Source organism: Pleurodeles waltl, chromosome 1_1 (genome assembly GCF_031143425.1).
Source record: "Pleurodeles waltl isolate 20211129_DDA chromosome 1_1, aPleWal1.hap1.20221129, whole genome shotgun sequence".
Taxonomy (NCBI): domain Eukaryota; kingdom Metazoa; phylum Chordata; class Amphibia; order Caudata; family Salamandridae; genus Pleurodeles; species Pleurodeles waltl.
In genome coordinates this window covers 430,036,580-430,060,582 of record NC_090436.1, presented here as the reverse complement: position 1 = coordinate 430,060,582, position 24,003 = coordinate 430,036,580, and the positions used below count along the sequence as shown (strand labels likewise).

General features: G+C 40.0%; 1 protein-coding gene across 3 annotated transcripts in view; it reads left to right on the top strand.

Annotated features, from left to right (window-relative positions):
• Positions 1-24,003, top strand: part of TNPO1 (transportin 1) — a 1,170,250-nt gene that overhangs the window by 89,503 nt on the left and 1,056,744 nt on the right. For all 3 annotated transcript variants that reach the window (XM_069224095.1, XM_069224102.1, XM_069224110.1), the window contains exon 3: positions 4,131-4,280. In XM_069224095.1, the coding sequence (XP_069080196.1) occupies positions 4,131-4,280 (150 nt within the window). The remainder of the gene's footprint in view (positions 1-4,130; positions 4,281-24,003) is intronic.

The following is a 24,003-nucleotide window of genomic DNA, read 5'->3' as shown; positions in this document are numbered from 1 at the left end:
TAGTCCACAAACTGGACGGAAAACAGTGAGCCCCGTATGTTTTCAGTACTTGGTTGCTGTGCTCGAGGAGGGCTAACCACCGAAAAAGGCATGACGTATGCATGCCTTCCACTAATGAAAGCAAGCAGATTTTAAAAGGCAAGCCCACGAACCAATGAAAGACACTGACTCAGAGCCCTTTTCCAACTTCTACAGCGTCTTGCAAGCGCATGCTACGCACACTCGACCCTAAAAAGATGGTGCAAAAACATTGGAAGATCCTAACTAACATCAGGCCCTCTGAACCTCTCAAAACTGTGGTTTTCATTTAAATGTGGCAAATCACTCAAGGACTCTGGTTCAAACAAGACCTAGGACTGTACAAAACAAAAATGCTAGAATCAGCTTGGAACCTACCTCCAGTGTCTGATCGTTACTTTTGTGGACCTTGTCATATCTACCCACTCACAAAGCAGGCAAAAGAGCTGTATTGAGGCCTTAAAACTCTTTGGACGTTAAGACGCCACACTAATTGTGAGATACATAGAAAAGACAACAAGAAAAGTCAGTACATGAATAAATGAGCATAGAAGTACCAATAGATGTAAGAAAACACTAACCAGGCCAGGTTAATGCAACATTTAGTCGAAACTACACACTGAGATTGATTTAGTATGGTACGTAATTGATACGTTGCCACAAGATAAAGACTACCTTGATCGAAAATTGTTCCAACTGGAACAATGTTGATGATGATATGCAGTGGTCTCCGTTGTTAGACGGATACAAATAAGAATGACCTCATGTAATTATTCTGTCTAAAATAACCTCATTGTAAAAATAAACAATTATATAAATACACAAGTTGACGACCATTTGATTCTTCATGCTTGAAGAATTTATATTTTTATAATTTTTCCCTGACACAAGGATATATTACGACTGACTCAAAGTACCTTCTAATATTCATTTTTGCAGTTATCATACTGCCCATGACTGTCTTCTTAACACACTGTTGAAGAGATTCAGCAGGTACATCTGCTCGAACATACAAAAAAAAGTTTAAGTCTGAGTGTAATAATGCACTATATTACCATTGGTGTAGGTTGGCTTATTTCTCTTTTTTGTATTTTCCCCACCTTTTAAAAAAATACAACATCTGGATACCTCCATAGAACCCCGTTTTCTCGGCAGAGAATCACTCCTAGGTGAAATACTCAGTCGTGTCATCATGCCAACGTGCAGAGTGAGCATGCCCTGTAGTGTTTAAAACTTCAGCCGCCTAAACACTATGTTTTTGGCGACTGGTAGAAAGGGTAATATCTAAGGAGGGCACGCAGGCACACCACCTTAATGAAGTAAGTGGAGGAACAGGACTGATGTCTGGGTTTCTGTTATGCCAGCATGGCCATGGCATTTTATTATTTACATATAATGGGACCACAACTAACCATGCACTGCAGACATGCATGGTAGGTTAGTATAATCCAGTGATGGCACTGTCCGTGAATGCGTTAATCCTTTATTACTGGAGCACCACCTTAGACATTGATGATAAGCATGCCCATCATATATGTTGTCAGTCGCAAAATTGAAAAATATGATGGCAATTTGTGTGTTTTATATGACCACTGTCTTGAAAATTTCAAACGAAGCATCAGCGCAAGCATGAGATTAGAACTGGGTCATATTCCATGTGTTTCTATCCACAATAAACCCGACTGCTGTTTTCAAATAAAAGTGGCACATTGTGGCCCATTCTCCTTTACAATGGATACATTACTTAACATGAGAAAATAGATGATGGTTTATTTGTATCTCCTATTGGAGTGTCTCCCTCATCTGACACGAGACATTCTGATCCACCCTGAGTTTGGGGCAAGTTGTGTGTGTGGAAACAACTTTTTGAGGAAATTAAACACTTTTACATGCCCGCGGTTGAAGTGTGTGCAGTGGGTTTTCAAGTACAAAGCACATTTTTCACGTAGTTAATTCAACAGAGATTGAGAAGGTTGTTCTACTGCGCAAGATTAATCAACAAGGTTGAATCAAACAGCAACTGTGTGTGTTGGGTGAGTGACCTATAAATTGTAACAAATACATTCTCATGGTTCCTGCCTGTTCTTTCCCTTCTTGTAAACTTAACTTTTAGGTTTATCCCTTCAAGAAGAGACTGCTGCTAGGCAAGAGCATTAGGCCTCATTTCTAATTGCATGGTACGATTGTGTAGACAGACCGAGATTGACACAGCTGGGACGAAGGCTTGAGACCCATATGGGCTTTCAAGAAGGCCAAAACACGTTGGCACAATTGATTAGGTAGATTTAGCTATATCTGGGTTACTCAACAATAAAGGTAACTCCTTTAGAATACGCCAAGATATTATTAAACATGCCACAACATATTGTTGGTGAGGCGATTACTCCAAAATCTTCTTGAGTCGCCACAGGATAACAAAGTAGTCATTTTTATCTGGCCATCCATAAGTGTGTTGATGTTTGGTTAGGGAGGACATGACTAGGTAGCTCTTCTATCTCTCTTCTGTTTCTTTCTTGTTCTCATTTTTTCTCTTGTTCTTACTCTTGTCCTTACTCTTCTTTCTTTCTCATTCTTTCTCACTTGCTCTTTTCTTTCTTTCTCTTTTCTTTTTCTTTTTCTTTCTCGCTTTCTTTCCCTCTCGCTTTTCTTTCATTCTCTCTATTTTTTTCTCTCACTCTTCCTCTCTTGCTATTTCTTCTTTCTCTTTGTCTTTCCGTCTTCACCACCCAAGTGGTGTATTCAACAGTCCACATTTGTCAGTCCTCCCGGAGAGGGCAGAGAACAGTGTCAACCATGTGCCACCATCTTGCCTCTGCCAAACTCAAACCTATCGACAATACACGGTCTAATTTTTTTTTTTTTTTTTTTTTTTTAATAAGGTTTGAAAACTTACAAGGCAAGTGGATAATATTGGTATTGGGATTCACAATAGAATAATCACCAATTCATGGTGGAATCTTGTGAACTTGGAAGAATTTTACTCCGTGATTGCCAGTTTTTGAGTTCTTTATCTACAGTGCTCATTGATATGCTATTTGTAGCTACTACATTTTTCCGTTAGTTTTCTCACCACCCTAGGCCTCAACCTCCCCAGCCCCCCTTCAATTCTTCATATATATACACATGTGTGTTCTGTGGTACTGTGGGCAGTTCCGAAGTTAGGATAGAGAGAGAATTCATTTATATATATATTTAGCAAGATAAGCAAGATAATACTTGCCTGATCACTTCTTCTGTTATATTCTGGTTACGTTAGCAATTTCGACTATCAACAAGGCTAGTTCCACTTTCCATACTCCAGAGCAAGGTATATTGGATTCTCTTAAAGTGAATCGGAGAAATAATGAGACTTGTTATTTATACACTTGTCCGACAAGCAGTGGAAACACAGTAGAAAAGCAAGGTTTGTTAATGTTCTATGGTACAGTATTTATCCTGATAGTTAAAAATTAATTACCCAGGAATATCAACTCTGGTTAAGTGCTTGAATGCCTGTGATCATTCCTAACTTTTAGTGTCTACAGCTATCTTCAACTTTGCTCTGTCAACGTTATTAATGAGTAAGCTGCTGATTTCCGTACCGCACCCTGCCCCCTTTTTTTTTTTTTTTTTTTTTTACTGTTCAGGCCTCTCATTTTTCAGCAAATGTATTTGAACCCAGTTTAGGTTGGACTAGTGCTTAATATAATCTTGATTACCTGACTTAAGTCTCTGTCTCTTGTACCTTTTAGTTTTTTTGTACAGTTGAGTTTTGAGAGAGGTATTAGACCAGCAAAGTAGCTGCCTACCCAAGCTGCCAATCAACATTAAATACCAGCTGATGTGAAATATTTAGTTGAATGTTAATTATAACATCTCCAGTTTACTTCTGTAATCATGAGAACTGTCTAATTAGGTAACGTATGTAGACATTTTCACTGTGGTATAAGAATGAGGTATTATGAACGGACTTTCCTGAAACAAAAATAGAAAAATGTGTATTATTTGTTAAATATGATGGTAATCTAATTTTACTTTGATTACCTGTGTTTAATTGTGCTTGGAATGTGAAACTGCAGTATTTTTTGTGAAGCCGTTGGTGATGTGGGGTTTTAATTTATTTATTTTTGCAGATGAGCCAACTCGTTCTTTGAGTGGACTGATACTGAAGAATAATGTGAAAGCACATTTTCAAAACTTTCCAAATGGGGTGACCGACTTCATAAAAACCGAATGTCTAAATAATATTGGTGATGCCTCCCCACTAATCAGAGCCACTGTTGGTGAGTTACTCTTTTCAAATGCTTTTTGCCTTCAGTTTATGTACTGCTGACAGACTGTAATGAGAAGTCAGGTTTAATATTGCTTCACAGCTACTTCGTGCACAATATTACAAAATATTACGAAAAAAACTTCTCATATTAACTTGTTTCAGTTGCTCAATTGACCCGGTTACATTTTTGATGAACAGAGACATGCAACACCAATATTTACTCATTGTAAGTAATATGATGGTAACAGGCAAGCCAAGTACAGTGGTGCTCATCAGGTAGGGGGGCAGCATTCATGGTGGTACATCTTGCTTTGATTGTGCTAGAGTTAACTGTTACCGCCAACACAAAATACATCCATCAATTGGGCTTAGTGCCTCTGAACTTCTCCACACTGTTCTTTCTGCCTTCGTAGATCTGATGTCGCTGCTCCTACAATTTATAACCATCTCTCTCCACTCCGAATCCTCAAACAAATAATTGAATCCTCCCATCCCTCTGCAGGTTAGTATCCTGTATGAGGACTCGCAGGTTAACACCACCTCACAGTGATTTAGCACCTGAAGGGTCTCAATTTTTGCTGCAATACTGCCCACTCCTTCAAGTCTTCTAGTAGCCTTTTGTTGTCTTTTCTTCATCTACTTCTCTGCTAATGTCTACTGAGTCATGCCTCTTAGCCGTAACTGCACTTGCAATCCATGGGGTCAACATCGAGGATATGGCGATGTACCGCTTTGTGGTTTTTGCTACACAGCACTCCGAATTTGCATCCTACTTTCCCTTCCTTAGTATGGGTACTACACCTGGCAGGAATGGTTTTGCAGTGAGTCTAAATATGTTGCCCAATACAAGGTACATCCTGTCCAGGAGCTCCTGTCGATAAGTCATTAGCAACATACAGGTGTGAACCATGTGCATGAAATCCGCTTCTGTCGTCCCACATCTTGGGCAAGGAGTCAACCTCTCTGGAAACATTTTCTTCATTTTTTTTCCCACTCGGGTATGTTCTCTGCAGGACATTAAATTGCACTAATTTAAATCTAAATCTTTAAATCTTTCCATCATTGGTTCATCGCTATCATCTTCTCACTGTGCCTAATCAGTATCAGACAGCAATGCCCTGTACGGATTGGAAAACCATTGTCTGCACTGTGCCATCCCCAGTAATCCCTAGTAATGCTGTAATTGTTTCAGTTACTGTTATAACTGAAAGCTCTGTCCATTTTCACCTAGGCTTCTGGACCAGATTTGTGCACTGTAATAGGTAACCTTGACCCACATTAGATGTTTCCTGTGCATTTATAAATGTACAAGAAGTACTGTTATAAAAGAGACCACCCAAGGATGCATAGCTATCCTCCTGATTTACAGACCTGTTCCTTTCAACACAAGTGAAGGGCTCCAGGCTCCAGATACCTATGCCAGGTACAAACGGAGTCCTCTTCATGTCTTTTAACGATCCTTTACCACACCCCACCCAACTACCGGGCCAGGTATGGAAAGTATATCATCGAACCTCCTATCATACGCAGTTCTTTAGTGAAGTCCCCTCATACAAAAGACACTTCTGTTTGCATCCTCTGTGTGCCATTTGACTGCATGCTGGATTTTAACAGTTAAATAGTGCCATTCGATTTCCAGTAGCCCCTGGCCCCTCCCCTACCAGCTCATCTTCAGCGGGTCTAGTTTTAGGTTTAACTATTTAAAAAAAAAAAAAAAAAAAAAAAAAAATTAAATGTTGTTTATTTTTCAATAAATTGTGTTAAGACATCATTTTGCCTACATACTCGGGCCTGGGAGGCATGCTTCGAGGTTCATCTCCCAAATGTAAAGACAGACAGGAAGAAAGAAAAGAAAAAATTGAACATGATAGCCCCCCTCCCAACTCTGCTCCTAAACCCCACTAGATCTTGTGTATCTCTCAGTAGGAGTCAACCTATTCCAAATATTTTGTTGAGGATTTCCCTACCTCCCTCTGTCTAGTTCGCTCTGCTCACATCTGCAAGATTTCCATTGGAATCGAATGGATCACCCTGAGATATCTGGGGAAACAACACTTCTGTGTATTCCTTGGAAATGTAGGTCCGCAGAGTTCCGCATTCTACTTCATGTGCTTTTCATCTAGCTTCTGAGACTATCAATGGCTTTTCCCAGGACAGAACCTCACAAATCCTATCGATCCTGTCTTGCCTAGCAGGTATTTTGTTGGTGCCCCATTTCGCTAGGATCACATTGAGCATTGCACCCACTGCCATACTAACATGGTTGCCTCTTAGTGGCATCAGTGATCTTTCTCCTTTGTATGGCAGCCCCAAACTAATCACTTTGATTTCCTAGAGATTTTCACTGGATAGATTGTCATTGGCTTTCAGCACCATCTCCCACTAGTTTCAGTGTATTGCATCTCCACATGATGTGGGCCAGGGTCCCAGCCTGGAGGCATCCCCTCAATCAGCCTGACTTTTAGTTTTGTCCTATTCATATAATTTGACTGGTGTAAGAGTGCTGGCTCTGATAGTGACCATGATGTCATCCCTGAACATAGTCAATTTAGATTCCTTCATGCTTATCAAGACCCCCGTCACTACCTCATTGTTTCGAATATGGCTGCAAACTCCTCCATTGTCAAATCAAACTGCAACAGGGACAGGGGACATCCTTGTCTGATGCCCCTGTAAAACATTAAGAAAAGCTGAAACCGCACTTTAATGTTAATCTTTGCTGTTGTGTGTCTGGCTCTAGTTAGTGGTCATCTAAGGAAGTGGGGTGCATCCCAGTGGTTTCCGAAGATGGCTTAGGATAAGTCCATTTGGCTTGCTTAAAAACCTTTAAAGCATCTAGGGTAGGTGTTCCCAAACAGTTGATCGCAAGCTACTAGTAGCTTGTAGACACCTTTAGAGTTGCTCCCAGCCTTGCATTTATTTTTAAATATGCACAGGGTCACATTTTTCTTCTACAGTCAAGGAAAGGCTGTATTTATTTTACATTATTATCATCAGGCTGCAGATCTCTGATATAGTGAGTAGTGCTCAGTCCGATTTTATAAGTAAGGCTGGGGCACAGCGATGAAGGACTGAAGTATTTTACTCTTAAATAAAAGTCCTTGTCTAAACTTTGTGAAGAAGGTGGTCATTTTGGGATCAGGGCAACTTTGTCTTCCGATGCAGGCCAGGGGTGTCCCAGCTGTGGGTCCCATAGTGGGCCTAGGAATAAGGGCATAGATGTACGCAGTTTGATTTAAGAGATGCTGCTTATGAGCCCCAAGGCATCTTTGACCGCCCGATTAAAAATAAGTGTCAACTGCTTCCTAAAACTCATCGCCCCTAGGTAAGAGTTCTAAGGGGTCCCCTGATGGCTGTTGGTCCTTGGAACCTTCCATGGATGTTAAAATTGGTCCCCAAATATGGAGCAAGGTAGGCTCTGTTAGCAGGGTGTACCCAATATAGAGATGGAAGCACTGCTAGCCAAGAGGTGTGAATATATATGGCAGAACAGGATGGTTAAATATATATATTTATATTTTCCCCAATCGGGGGAGAATCAGTGCATTTACAGTATGGGGCCAGAGGTCTAGCCAAAGGTTTTTCCCGTGGGCCAAGCTGCACTTCACGGGTCTATGCCCAGGGACAGTCACCCCAGTGGTAAAAAGGGGGGGAGAGGGGAATGGTGGAGAGTGGGCTGTTTGGAACAGGCCTGGGAGCTTGTCCTAAAATAGGCAATAGTGACATACCGCATAAAATACAGACCTAGCGGGTGTGAGCAATCAGTGTCAACTCTGAAGAACAGCGTGCCTACCAAAACTGGAGATAGAGACCCCCATAGCATGGGGCATCTCTCTCCAGGCTGAGGCTCAAGGCACTGTCTCGCGCAACTCCGGTGACAGGAGTTCAAAATCTCCCCTCACAGCTGCTCAAGCGATGTCAGTTGGTGCCACTTAGCGGGCGGATGACTACTCCGTGGTGGGGAGCCACACCAACAGTAAGCTGCGATAGGAATGAAGAATGTTCTCATGGTAGTTTTGCAATAAACCACACTCGATCCAAACAGTTAGCAATAACGAATACATGCACGCATTGTAACCAAGAATGGAAACAAGAAAGGTGACTTTACTTGGCTGCGAGCGGTGAAGAAAGAGGCTGGACAACATGGTAATGGTCTGTATGGGGCTCTGCTCTGGCCTGATTGGATGTTTTTGTTTTTTCCATTCTTGGGATTGGTTGTTCTTTAAAGTGTTGAAAATGGCTGCTATATCATTAAAGCGAAGTAAGTAAAGCATAATCCCCACCTCCGGTCCTGGCATAGAATTAGATCAGACCTGGCACATACTTCTAAACTCTACACCTCCAAGGACACAAAACTGGAGAAATCGAAACGACAAAGAAACGGAATTTTATTACCAACTCAATCAACAAAACTCAGACAGAATATTCTTAGACCAGTTTTTCTTGTTACCACTTTGTACAACAAATGGACATTGGTTTGGTTCCTTCAGGAATAAACAAAAATCACTCTCCCACTTGCCTTTCTTTGAATGGCATTTTAGTTTGTGAATATGCAATTGTTTATCAGTGGTTATATGTTTACATTGATAAGGGCTGTTTCTTTCTCAGCTTGGTTTTGTTTCTCTCTCAGAAGGGTTTTATCACTTATTAGAGGTTTAAGCAGTACTCTTTCTGATGGATAATACAACTGCAGATTGCTCATGGACCCACCAACCTCCCCATTTTGTGTAATTTACAAGATCGCATTCAAGTGCAATCTAGTGATTTGCACACTGGCATAATCTGAGTTCCAAAGGTTCTGTGTCTGACGAAGCAGAGAGTGATTATAGAGAAACTGACATCAGTATGAGGAGGTGGTGACCGTGTAGGGGCCAGAAATGTCACCTCTAGGGCAGTATGGAACGGACGTACAAAGCCACTTATTGGCATTCGAAAGAGATGGGTATAACACACTTATAGATAGATATAGACACATATATAATAAAAAATGTCTTTGGGGTGCTAGGGGTGCTGTATTCACAAGGAGAGGAATCTTAAGTTAGTGTTCACCAGGAAACACCAGAAAGTGAATCAGTGAAGGCAAGTGATTAATTCTTTGAATGCTAGAAGACACTCAACAGATGTTCTGGATCAATTAAGACAGCAGAAAATATCTGTGTTCTATCATATCCTCTCAGTCCTCAATATATCTTCTGCCCAATATATATACACAAGAACACAGACAATCGTCTTTTTGTCCAGTCGTAACCAGTTTTGGTTCCATCTACAAGAATCTGAACAAATACATTGACTACTTTTTACAACCAGTGGTTCAGAGCCAACCCTCCTACATAACTCATTATGGATAAGTTTCATTTTCAGTCTAGTCATGATGTCACTTGAAAACCTGATTACACTATGCACTCTTTACGCATCAGTCCCACATTCAGAGATTTAAAAAAATAGAATGTCTTTTGCTGATGAACCCCACACGTCAGGTAAAAGACTCCCTTCCTGGTGCCATTACTGCCTGTGGGGGTGGGGGTGGGTACCCTTATTAAAACCAGCATATGTTAAACACTCTTGGACATGCAGTAGTTACACCCATTGTAGAGTAGCATGGAGAAGAGAGGTGAGGTATTATTAAAGAGTATCCATTACAGTGTATGAGTATGCAGCTTGATACTGTGCACAACTATTGCTAGATAATAGTGGTTCTGATTTCATCAAGAGGGGCTGTCTTTGCGCTCAGAATAACTTGCCTGAATCCTGTGGGGTACTCAAATCCTGAGTGATAGACTTCACAGCATCCTGGTTCAGACCTGCAAAGAAAAAGACCAGACAATCCAGCTTTTCATGAATTTGCATTTTGCAACGTTAAGGAAAATTAGCTGTCAAGCGCCATGCCCTTGATTTTCCAAAGAGACCTCAGTAAAAGCAGATCAACCTTCCAGCATGTGTACACAGTGGTAAATGTCAAGAATGTGCTACAAATGTGTCAGCATACTGCATTAAAAAACCTGCTATACGAAACGTGCTTGCTGTTTAAACTTAAACTGAACAACTGCAATGCTTGATGTTTACTATTTCAAAAAGAAAAACTTTTTTAAAGTGTTCTTGTTTATGACACTTTCCTATTCAAACATTTGTGGAAGAGGAGTTACATTCAATGCAATACTACATTCTGTATAGTACCTGCTTCACCTTAACATTTTTACTAGATAGTTTATGGCTGCATTAAGGTTTTGTGCTGTAGTAGCCTGAGTGTAACTCTCACAGGTTGGAATCTAAGAGCGCATACTCAAATCTTTCATCCTGAAAAGGATGCTACAGACTTGTGTAATGTTGGTCTTTCATTCAGACTGTGAAAGTCCGTTTTCAAGGCCAAGATGTCTCCCAGATTATTTTGTTCGTGATCCACAATGGTTAATGTGTCAGTACTGGTCCTTAGTCCCTGAATGAATTGTCAGCTTTGCCCTGCTGCAATTTAACAAAGAGCTTGATACTGAATGTGATAAATATCGAACCACTTGTAGTTGGATCACAATTTAACAAGTCAGTTGTAGTCATATGCTATGTGACTTAGGAAACAATGGCCATATATGATAACCCCCTGTCAGCCACTTCTATGATAGTTTCTAGTGAGTGAATGTTTTGGGAATGCACTACAGGCAAGTTTGAGTGGCATGACATATTTGTCAGCCTAGAATGCAAAGGTCATGGTGCTTGCAAACATCTATTTGAGCAGATGGGTACTGAGTTTACTGCTTCTTGATGGCGAGGAGGGTAGGACACTGGGGATGTTGTCCCCTGCCTTGGATTGTCACTGCTAGGTTAAGGATTAAAGCTGTAGCAAGATAAAGCGAGTGGGCTACTGTAGGCATGATCACTACCTACACCCTTCTCATCTTCCTAATGTTGGTTATGAGATACTTGACCAGTGTAGCTTTAGCAGGCCTGGACAGGAAGGTTGTCTACAGCACAAGCAGGAGGCTATTTTTGCATGGGTGATGCAGGCAGCACTCAGTTCAGTCATTGGGCAGATGCAACTGTTTGAAGGATGGGTCTGCCGCCAGCAACAGTCCAGTCCTCTCTGAGACAAAATTATCTTTCAAAAAACATGTAGACAGTGCCTTGAAAATTTGGGTAGAAGCTATAACACCCAACATGCCAGAGGATTATCACAGAACACCTACACTGTAGGCTGGAGGAAGGGCAGTTCAGGGCATTTATTTTGTCCCTGCGGTTCAAGCCTACCCAAGGGAGGGGTGGTGAATGTGTTAACTTGATATAATAATTGTATGTGGCAACGTGTAAGTAAATGGCCGTCCTGAATTGCCAACAAACTGTTAGCAAGCACCCCTCTTTCCAAGGCCTCCTAAATGCCATGAGTCTGAGGCGTCCACCGAGATAAAGGAGCAAAAAAGTCACTGAACTCAACCAAGCAAAGAAAGCGATTAGATAAAGTAGTTTGGGGCATACTTCTAGGCTTTTTTCTTTCACCCATTTTATGAACACTGCTGTAACCTTCTGGCCTAGACCTCGGAATATTCTACGATGAAGACAATTGGATGTACATACATACCAGAATTACAGAAACCACTTTTGTGCATGGAAAGCAAGTACATTAACTGCTGTGTGATTTTTTTTTTCCAGTGCAGTAATGGAATAGTGGTAATTCTTTAGTCACATTGGAGTCTACAGCGATGGGTACTGTTGCCTTCTGTTCAACGCTGCCCCAGAATTTCGGAACCAGGCGCTTTCTCTAGATCTAGTTAATTGTTGGGAGCATAAAACAATATCTATGGCAGTGAGGGGGAAGGAGGTACAGTAGTAAGTGTTGGAGCTGGCGGAACCATGAGCTAAGCCATACCTGAAATTAATGGTGGACCATAAGGGAGTGGTGAGGATTATTTGAACGATTGTGTGAGTATTAAGTGACTAGTTGAGGGGTGTGGAGGCATGGGGAGAAAGAGTACGGTGATTGTTGGTATCACAGACAACTACCTGGAATGACAGCTAGAGTAACAGGTGAGTGGCTAAAGGGGACATATTTGACTGGTTAGTTTAGGAGATTATTTGGAGTGACTGCTGGAGTTGTAAATTAAGTGACTTGATGACTGTCAATGAAGTGATTGGTTGGGAGTTACCAACCATGGAAGATAAAGGTGTGTCATGTTCGGCAGAGTAGTTTAACTGAAGTAATTCTGAGATAATAAAGATTTTGGGTGATTCTGGTTGAAAGGACTTCAGTAACTATTTGAGGCAGCATATGGAATGGCTTTTTGGGTTCTTGATGCAACAGATTGAAAGAGGCTAAGGGTCTCAAGTAGCCCTGTCAAGAGTCTCCTTCTTGGGCGATTGTTGTGGTTTATGGGCACAAGTTGTTTTGGCTACGTTCCGGGGTTCTAGCTTTAGAATCCAGGTGCGCGGTTTCGGTGAGAAAATGGAATGTGGAACGGAAAAGGGTTGGAGCAACAGGAGGGGAAGGACGTTAGCCGGCATTGTTCTGTATTTCTTCAGGCAATATTTATATGGATTAAACTATTAGTTTACTCACCGGTTTGTCGGAGTTTTCATCATAACAATGTTGACGAGCTGCCTGAAGGACATAAGCATGCAGACATGGTTTCAAAGTGCGGTGACAGCGATGTATAAATTATGTACAAAACTGCGGTGAGACATTTAAAATCTATTCCTACCGCCATCATTCAGCATTGCCTTTTGTGGGAAACAGGCCGCAGAAATTTTGCTGGCAGTTGGGGACACACGCATTCAATTCTCCACGAGCATGCGGAGACGCACGTCATTCTGATCTACATGAGTGCTCATGCTCCGTCAGAGTATTAGAACGAACACACACACACACACACACATACGCGTTCATGACGTTATGATGATAAACAAACCTTTACTTTCCTTCGCCAGCTGTTTACGCATTGTCGAGGAGATCACTGCGTTAAATTACGGTGCCAGCGCATAGTTAATCACAGTGATTGGCACGCTATTACAGGAACATATAGCGGTTTCTGGATGCCTATGCCTGGATATTATTGACGGTGATAGGCATGCCATAAAAAAACAAAAAAATATCTACACAAAACAGATGTGTGCATATAAATAAAAAAAAATGCGGTGCTAGGCACACTTTGAATTTTATGAAAAATAAATTTTTGAATATTCTACCTGGATAGATTTGTTATTCACAGCATAAATTTAGAACATTTTTATTTAGTAAAAAATTACATTGTGGCAGTTGATGAGAAGAACAGTGTTAGCAGAACAGGAAAAAAAGATTCTTTTACATGCTTTCAGTCCCACTGGACTTAAAACTTACAATCAAATGAATAAAATGGAAGTGACTGCCGACATCAATATTTTTAATGCAGCTATTCAAGACCTACACTGTTATTGCAGACCTAAAGTATGTATTGTTATTGCGAAGTACAAATTCTTTCAATGTAAGGAAGAAAAAAAAGAATCTGACGATTACATAGCAGAACTAAATAAGTTAGTGTTAGAATGCAAATTTGGTGTACTAAAGGATGATTTAATCATAGATCAAGTAGTTATGCATGAAAATAACCCTGCGATTCAATAACATTTATGGATTAACAGAGATGCACCTTTTGAGTGATGTTTTAGCTATGGTTTGTAAAGCTGAAATGTCAAGTAGATGTGCTGGTGCATTGTAAATGGATACAAAAGAGTGTGAAATGGTATGCAAAATTCAAAACAAATCTAAAGGTTCAAGACAGATAACTAAGAACATGAAACCTAAAGACTCACCAAGATGTTATCGATGTGATAGTAAAGAACACCTTGCATTTAGTAAAAATTGTCTTGTAGTCAAACAGAAATGCGCCAATTGAGGTATTATTGGGCATTTTTCCAAAGTATGTAGGAGGAAAAGGAATTCGGTGAAATGCATAAGTGCACCAACCTACGAAAAGGAAGGAAGCAGTTTGAGTGATAAGTGCAATAGTGAGAAAGTACCTAGCCTGAGTAGGAACTTTGTTCTACATAAAGAAGGAAATACAGTCAGACCTAAACCTGAATGTTAGATGAATACTGGTGGTGTATTCTTGAAAACATATGCTGGTTCAGGATCACTGTATACTATCATTAGCTAAACAATTTGGAAAGAAAAATGTATCAGTGGTTGACAATTTATTACCCTCAGACATTAATCCTGAAGGATATAGTGGTGAACAAATTAACATGTTGGTTTTTAGGGGGTTCGGTTTTTAGATTCAATAACAGGAAAACAAGAGGCAATCTTTATGTGGCAAAAAAGGACCTCTGGTACTTGGGTGGCATGATAAAGGAAATGTACTCGTGTTCGATCCCAGCAATCAAGAACAAGTATTAGTTGTGGATGAAGGTGTAAAAAATGGTTTCTAAATTCTAAACGTTTTTTCAAAAGATCTAGGAAATCTAAAGGGTTTTGAGCACCAAATTATCTTAAAGGATGATGCCATACCAAAAATCCATAAGGTGAGTAACTTTCCACTTACGGTGAGAGAAGAAGTATCTGCAGAATTGGAAAAGTTAGTATGATCAGGCATAAAGGAGCTTATCGAAGCATACAATTGGATCTCTCCTTTGGTGGCTGCGAGATGAAGTAATGGAAAAATAAATCTGTGTTGATTTACGCCACCTATATAATAACATAATCGTGGATCAGTTTCCATTACTGAAAATTAATGAAATGGTATCTTCTGTCAGGGGAGCAAAATGGTTTTCCATGACTGATTTATCTTCTGCGTACCATCAGATTTCATATCTGAGAATTCAAAGAAATATACAGCTTTCACAGCACCGAAGGATACTATTAGTTTAAACACATTCCATTTGGATTAGCATCTGCGGAAGCAGTCTTTCAGAGATTGATGTTTAAACTTTTTAAAAAGGAGGAAAACGTAAAATATTTACAAGATGACATTCTGATCTTTGGAAATGCAAGAGAAAAACATAATAACAGAGTCAGTTTTATCAATTTTAGAATCTAAAGGGGTTAACTATTGAGTTTGATAAATGTAAACTTTCAGAAAGTAGTGTTTGATACTTTGGTCACATTATTAGTGCAGATGTTAGACCAAAACCATCTTTGATAAAGGCCATCAAAGAGGCACCTGCTCCTACTAACAAAGATAATGTAAGGTCTTTCTTGAGTATAGGGGAGTATTGTGCAAAGAATATTCCAGGTTTTGCAGAAAAAACATATTTTAGACAATTGTATAAAATAAGTGCAAATTTGAGTACACTGCACAATGCAATGAAAGTTTTAAAAACCTAAAGGAAGAAATAGCTTCTACATCAGCGTGAGTAAGTTTTGACCCAATGCAATGTGTATTATTACCACGGTCACAAGTAATAAAGGCTTGGGGCTTGTGTTAACACAGATAAATGAAACCAACAAAGAATGTGTAAGTGCATATGCTTCACGATCTCGAACTCCAACTGAAGAAAAATACCCTATAATTAGCTTGTCCATGAGCGTTGGATCATTTTAGAGTTTTTGTGTGGGGAAAAACTTGTATCATACAAACCGATCATAAACCTTTGGTAAACATTTTAACTGCAAATGACAGGGTAAATACATCAGCTAGGTTAGCTCAGTTATCTATGCGTTTGTCTCATCAATATAAGATAGTCTAGGTTCCTGAAAAGGATGATGTGGTAGCAGATTTTTTTATCTAGAATGCCGAATGAGTTGGAAGAATGTGAATATGATAAACGGAATGAATTCCTAATTGCGTTTGTTCATGATGGTAGTGAAGCAGCTATTAGAGGTGATGTTTGGAACAAAGAGTTTGAAGCTGATGAAATTCTATCAAATGTGAAGTATGTGTGTACTGATTGGCCTAAAAAAACTGGGTTTAAGTCAAGCTTTAAAATCGTTTTGGGAGGTGAGATCAGACCTTACCATGAAAGACAGAATGGGCTTGAGAGGACAAAGAATAATTCCACCTGTAACCTTATGAGAAACAGTTATTGCATTAAGTCATAAAGGACATTCAGGAATCACTAGAACCAAAGCTATAGAAGAAAAAAAAAGTTTTGGTGGCCTGCTGTCGAAGCTGCAGTGGAGAGATTCGTAAGGGAATGCCCTACCTGTAGATTGGCTGACAAGTCATTAAAGACTTTACGACCACCAATGAGATATTGTTTAATACCAAACAATCCATGGGAAACTATAGCAATAGACGTTGTTCCTATTAGTAATCCACAGAAGTACATTTTAGTTTTAATTGATTTGTTTAGTCGGTGGCCAGTAATAAGTTGTGGATAAGGCAGAACCTGATGGAGTTTTTAGAAGACACTTTTATTCCTGTAGGCATAGCAGCTAATATTTTGAGTGACAATGGAGTGTAATTCATGTCACTAAAGGCCAAAAGTTATTTTGCAAGAGTATGAATTAAACACAAAACTACTCCACTGTGCAATCCCAGTTGGAATGGCATAGTTGAAAAGTTCAACAGAGTAATTAACAGAATCATACAATTGGCAATAGGTCATAATGAGTATTTGGTACCCAATTGGGGAAAGTGATTTGGGCATATAGTATCACGGGCTGTGATTCTGCTGGTGTTTCTCCTTTTGTTATGATGCGTGGTAGAAGTGCTAGAAACATATTTACTCCAGAATAGTTGTTCCATTCAAGTGTAGAACAGTGGTCTGTTAAAGATGTTAGGAAAAAATAAAGGAGGTTCACGACAAAACCAAAGTATATTATGATAGTCAGGAATAAAACAAGTTAACATTAAAGTGGTTGATTGGGTCAGGATAAAGAGACCTGGTGTAGTACCAAAAGAAGAATGCGGAGTTCATGAATCTGAAGATTTTGTTGCGGTGTTGAGGAATGCTGAAAGATTAAGTAATGGGAAAGTTTGGAATCTGAATCGTGTAGCTCTGAATCAAAAGTTTTTTTTTTTTTTTTAGTTTTTTTTTTTTAAAACAAGAGCATAAAGATAGCAAACTAAAGATAGATTTTGGAGATTAAAATGATTTGAATGAAAGGGAACACGTTAATAATGAAAAACCTAACTATGCGATACAACCTGAAGGGGAACCATTGGATCAAAGTGATCCTAAAGAAATAGAAAAGGTAAAGTCTGGGAAGGAAGTGGACAAATGTGTTAAGAATATAGACAGTGATAATAATAAGCGTTGTGAGTGTAGAGAGTCTGGGAAATGATTTCACCGATCTGACCAGTGATCTGACCGTGCATCCTGATGTTGACAAAAGCATTTGAAACACATGAATTGGGAAATGAGGAAGAAAAAGGAAAGAGCAGTAATCGAATAAGAAAGGCACCAAAGCTGTTGGAGAATTATATACACCGTAATTTGTAAAATAAGAAATGTGACAAAATGTAACATTGTATAGTTGAGGTTGTTAATGCGTCCTTTTATGTTAATTTATTACACATTAGGACTCGTTTTAGGCCAATGAATCTTTTGACCCAGTTGAGAGACACCGTAGGAGGAGATAGCTGATCAATATGTCAATCAATATATCAATAATGTCATCAATATTTATCACCACAATACATTTCACTTTGGTCAAAGTCATTAATCAAATTGACGATGCAACCATGACCTTTCAGTCATGAATAACCACACCTTTTAATAGAATTTTATGAAGTTTATTCCCTATTAGTTACAATCTAATATTAAGTGCGTCATTCTCAAAGCCAAGAAACACAACAGCATAGTTCCGATATGGCAACTTTGGTAAGATTTCAATAAGGCAAGAATCATAAACATCAGAACATAACACGGCGCAAACATAGATCAGAAAACAGCAAAGTGTCAATTTGATGATCACCTGTCCTAACCACTAATTAGCATTGGCATGTTGGGCTTCATGCAAAACAATTTAGAACACAAATTTGGAAAACATCTAGCTATGGTCTCTGTCAAAATTAAGCAGTTGGTACCTAGAAAGGAAAAGCAAACAGACAAATTACAAATTGTATTGTCATAATTACCCTCCAAGGATTAGGTCAGCATTCAGGATCAGTCTTCGTCTTCAGGACATCAGTCAAAATACCATCAGTCTAAACTCAACTAAAGGGAATAGGGTCCACTTCCCTCGTAAGGAGGAAAAGTGTAAATGGGCAGTCTATGGGTGAGGATGGCTTTAATAAGTCTCAGTCACCAAACAGAGTGACAGAGTTTCTGGATAAAATCAATAGCATTCCCTACCTAATTCTAATGACCCTTCTGTGACATGGGTTTTTATCCCTTTTTCGTAGTACATTCCCCCAAAATCCCATTGGACACTAACTATACCCCACTATCTTTAACCTATCAAATTTAGCATTTGGTAATCCCAATTGTCACCCCACATTAGTTCATGTTTCTTTGATTGGTCTTCATAATTGACGTCTTCGGAGGTGGCACGTCCGGTGTTACTTCACTCTGTGGCATGTCTTTTGGGTCAGCAGATTCATTGTCCATCGGTCTAAGTGACCTTGTACATTTCATTAGTCTACATTTGTTTCAATTTGTACATAACTTTTAAACCAAGGCACCAAATATGCGCTTGGGAACGGAATTAACATAGTCTTCTAAGTTGAAGAAAAAGAACATTTGCAGGGTCATGGCCCTTTGCGAGTCAGCACACTGGAAAAACAGAAAAATGCATTTAATATGAGAGCTGGGTAGCTAAAACCTGCAGCTCACGCTAACTTAAGGCCTATAAAGATTTTCAATACAAATGCAATAACATAAATGTTAATGTAAGCTTAATTAACATAACATCAACATTTTATTAATCATTATTAGTTTGTGTATACATTGGTGGCCATTTACCGTGATCACAATTCAGGTGCACGTTTAAGCAAAATCGCTATTATTGTTTTCTATGCAGCATCATTACACATTGATATAAGCATTTCATTTTAATATAGGTTATGTAAGCTACGCTCTCTCAGTCCCTCCTCTGATGACGTCCGTCATCACACAAACCTTTCCCTTTAACCTTTTATTTAAAAATTTTCACTTTTTCGCATAATGCTCATTTCAACATCTTGTCCCTTATGTGAACTCTCCCAAATTTCATTGAACATTTTCTCTCTTTCACTTTCTTCGTTTCTCCTGGTTCTTTTTGTCCAATTTCTTTGAATTTTGTCATTAATTTTGCATATCCCCCATAATCCTAATAGACCGGCCAGAACGATTAAATAGACCCATTAGTATTTTTACAAGTACCCCATTCCAAATGTTGGTAAACCAGCTCCCTACTCTGGCAATTCCTTTTCCAAATTTCTCCCAAACTCCAGGTTCCTTCAAGTCTGCACTATCTCTAGTTAGGTTAGTAAGCATACCTCTAATCTTTTTACTATTGTCCAGAATGAACGAGCAACAAGGACGCTCGTTGAGCATCTTGCAGACCCCTCCACTCTTTGCTAAAAGGATGTCTAAAGCAAGCCGATTTTGAAGAGTCCTAGCTCTTTCTGCAGCAAGTTCAGTATCCATCAGGAGTATAGCCCCTGTAAAATTTGTCAGCATGTTATCCACAGTAGTAGACAACTTTTGAATCTTCATAGAATTCAAGATAACCCCTACTGAAGGGATTATAGCTCCAAATATATCACCAATGACAGCAGCCACTGATTCTCGTTTTTGTCTAGTATGTCGTAATTCAGACGTTTTAGGTATTTGCTTTAAGTCATCAATCTGGTAAATCTTTGGGAAAACTATTCCCAAATAACATGTCCCATACCATCCCTTAGGGAGACGGTAATAAGCATTAAGTCCACAGATGTAATAGATCCCAGGGATCGCTGGATCCTGTCCATTCAACATAAATGTCCACTTACTCTGAAACTCTGAAACAAGAACACATGTCTACATTCACTCGTTCCCAGAAACAAATTGTCCTGCTCAGATTTTGGCCTATATATACAAAGCCTACCTACATGTAATGCATCTATAGCTAGTTTGCCTTGCGTTTTGATTGCGGTATAAGCATAATCATTTGCAAATGTGCGTTTTTCTAATCCTTTTTCTAATCTTTCTTTTAATGCTTTGCGTCTATCATCAGTGTGATCTAAAAAGCTTTTCTCTACAGGTGACAATAAGCAGATGAGATTATTGCGATGTGCATAAGCAGTTCCAAATGTAAGTGTCGGCTCAAAGAATCCTCTAACTATTTTTATATCATGTTCCTTAGCTAGCTTGTTCAGGAATTCAATCACAGGTACAAAAGAAAACACAACATCCAGATTTGAATAAAAATATTGCACATGCTCTTGATTATAGAATCTTGTTAGTAGCACAGTACAACTAATCCCGTACGTTAGGGGAAGACTGATAGGTGACCCCTTCTTGCACAGACGAAGGAATCTTGGTGCACACATAACAGTCTTTCGCATCCATGGTCCCTACATACTCATTCAGTAAGCAATAGAAGACATTGGTAGAAAGTTCCCCCTTTGAATTAGTTCCCTCATGCAAGTGTCTTGCATCCTGCTCAAACCTTTCCCACGGTGTTAGTGTTGTAGTTTCAGGTTTTGAAGTAGCGTTAATAGTCTTTTTCTCCAACCACGACATTCCCACAATCACTCCCACAATTATTATTGCACACACAATACCTATTATAAGACTTAGCCAACCACACACCTTACTTCCCTTGTTACTACCTCTATTATAAGCCATGTCTGTATAGAATCAGATAGCAGAATACCAATCAACTCGAGGATGATTTAGAGCTCTCTCTCGTTTGTTTTTTTTTGTTTTTTTTTTATACTTGCTCTCTGCGTGTATTCACAGCGTTTTTACTCGCTCCAGGACCCCCTTTGTCAAACCAGGTTAGCAGCTTGTCGTAATCATGTTTCTCAAAGTCAAATCCGGTTCTAATGTCACATCCGGTAATTTATAAGTCTCTTTCTTAGTTTTCAATTTCGTTTTTTTTTTTTTTTTTTTTAACAGTCTTTTCTTTGAATTAGTTCAGGTACCGTAGTATTGACCTGGTACTTCTCTATCAAAACAGAATGCTAGGAATTCTTGCTGCCATTCAGGTGTTGTAGCATACTCCCATTCAAGACCTGTATATTTTCTGTTTGCGACTCTTTCTTTTTAATCTGCGTTCACCTTGCAGTTCTCCTTCACTTAAGTCTTCTACTCGGGATGTATCAGTTTCCTCTATTATTGTTTCATCTGGTATGCTTCTTCTCCTTGAAAGTGGTTTCTCTGGCCAGTTATCACCCTTATGCGTCTTCTTCTGATATGTCTTTTCAGGACGCTGGACAGCACCCTCCTCTTGTGATATGGTGTTTTCACTTGATGGACCTGCAACTGGCTCAGGGGATGCTGGCACACTCTGATCTTTCTATTATTTCTCCTTCTTCTTCTTCTTCTTGATCTGTAACGGGTTCAAGTTCTAACCCGTATCCGTCTACTCCTGGGAGAACCTCTCCTTGACTTAGTTCTCCTGCCGCCTCTACGGAGATAGGCACTCTGTCACCTCTCTCGAACTCATTCACTGTTTGAGGGACGAGACTGTTCTCAGTGAGCTCTCCTGCTGTCTCAGTTCCTTCTTGGCTGTTTTCTGTCCCTGAGACTTCTCTTCCTGGAGCTGTTGTGCCGGAAACTTCAAGTTCCTCCTCAGTTGGTCACGTTACCTTCTTTGTGTGACTGGCATGTATCCAATTTGGAACGCCTGCACATTTCACAGCAGTGATTGTTGTCAAGATTACTTGATACGGCCCTTTCCAACGTGGCTCCAAACACGACTTTCTCACGTGCTTCTTGACAACCACCCAGTCACCGGCTTGTAGAGTATGACCTGGATCTCCAATCGGTGGCAATGTGTTAGCCTCTACCTGGTGAGAGAGAGAGAGCGAATCACATCAGCCAAACCTTTGCAGTACTCCTATATCATCTGTGATATTCACTAGAGCATTCGCAGGTACTGCTGGCAACCTCATAGCTCTGCCCATGAGGATCTCATGGGGGATAGTCCTGTTTCCTTATCAGTGGTGTTCCTCATTGACATCAGCACTGAGGGCAATGCATCTGGCCATTTCATATTGGTAGCTGCGCACATCTTTGCTATTGATTTCAGAGTACCATTCATTTGCTTTACTAGTCCTGATGCTTCAGGGCGGTAGCTACAATGCAGCTTTTGTTCGATGTCTAGTGCGGCACACAGGAGTTTAATCACCTCATTGTCAAAATGTCTGCCCCTATCTGACTCTATAGAGACCGGAAACCTGAACCTTGGTATTAGTTCCCTAAGAAGCAGCTTTGCAACTGTGACAGTGTCATTTCTACGCGTGGGGTAGGCTTCAATCCAGTGACTGAAAACACACACAATCACCAACACGTACTTCAGTCCTCCACAAATAGGCATCTCAATGAAGTCCATTTGCATTTTGCTGAAAGGACCACCAGCTCTCCCAATGTGGCTCAAAGTTACCACAGTCCCTTTTCCAGCATTCATCTGTTGACAGATGATGCACCTGTGACAGGTAACCTCTGCGGCATGTCTGAACTTTGGGTTAAACCAATCAATTTTGAATGACCTGATCATTGCATCTCTCCCAAGGTGAGCCTGTCCATGGTATAGCCTGGCAAACTGTGACAGAATGCTGTTTGGCAAGACTAATTTCCCCTCCTCTAAGACCCACAAATCATCAGCCCTCTGTACACATTGCATTCTTTGCCAGGAACGTTTTTCCTCTTTGCTAGCACGACCCTGTAATGTCTTTAACTCATCTAGGGTATCGACCACCCTTATTGCAAGGTTTAAACATGTCATTTTCAGTTTGCGGTAACAATGCCCACTGTTCCTTGAATGATATACAGTTCAATGCGCAAAACCTTGTGACTTGATCTGCATAACCGTTTCCCATGGACACAAAGTCTTGTGACTTAACGTGAGCATTGCATTTCACCACGGCAATTTCAAGAGGTAACTGAATTGCATGTAACAAATCCTTTATTTGTTCACCATTTTTCACAGGAGACCCAGAAGAGGTCATGAAACTTTCTCGAGCCAGGAAGCTTCAATGATACCAGCTATGGTACATACAGCGTAACCAGCCCTCAGTGTTCCGACGGAATCTCTTAAACAAGACCCATCAACAAACATAATGCAGTCATTTTCTTTCAGCTGTGTGTCTTGAATATCTGGTCGTGGCTTTGTACATAATTCCGTTACCTCAAGACAATCATGTTCAAATTCTTCCTCATCGTTAACTTCAGTACTCTCAGCAGGAAGCAGAGTTGCCGGATTTAACACAGTACATCGTTTCAGCAAAACATTTGGTGACCCCAGTATGATTGTCTCATATTTAGTAAGATGGGCATTTGTCATGTGCTGAGTTTTGGTTCGAGTCAACAAAATTTCAACTGAATGCGGAACCATTACTGTTGGGGGTATCCCATGACTATGCCTTCACACTGCATAAGGCTTTGACCAACTGCTGCAACTGCGCGCAAACAACCCGGTAAGGCTGCTGCGACGGGGTCCAAGGTAGCTGAAAAATACGCTACAGGGCGATTTGCACCTCCATGGACCTGTGTCAAGACAGACAAAGAACAAGCATCACGTTCATGACAAAACAGTAGAAAAGGCTTCGCATAATCAGGCATACCTAACGCTGGTGCCCTGCACATGCACTCTCTCAATTCCATGAATGACTCAAGCTCTTCTTTGGACAAGGCTGTGGTATATGGCTCATCTTTGATCTCTTTGCCTGTCAGTTTTATCAAAGGTTTTGAGATGATCGAGAAGT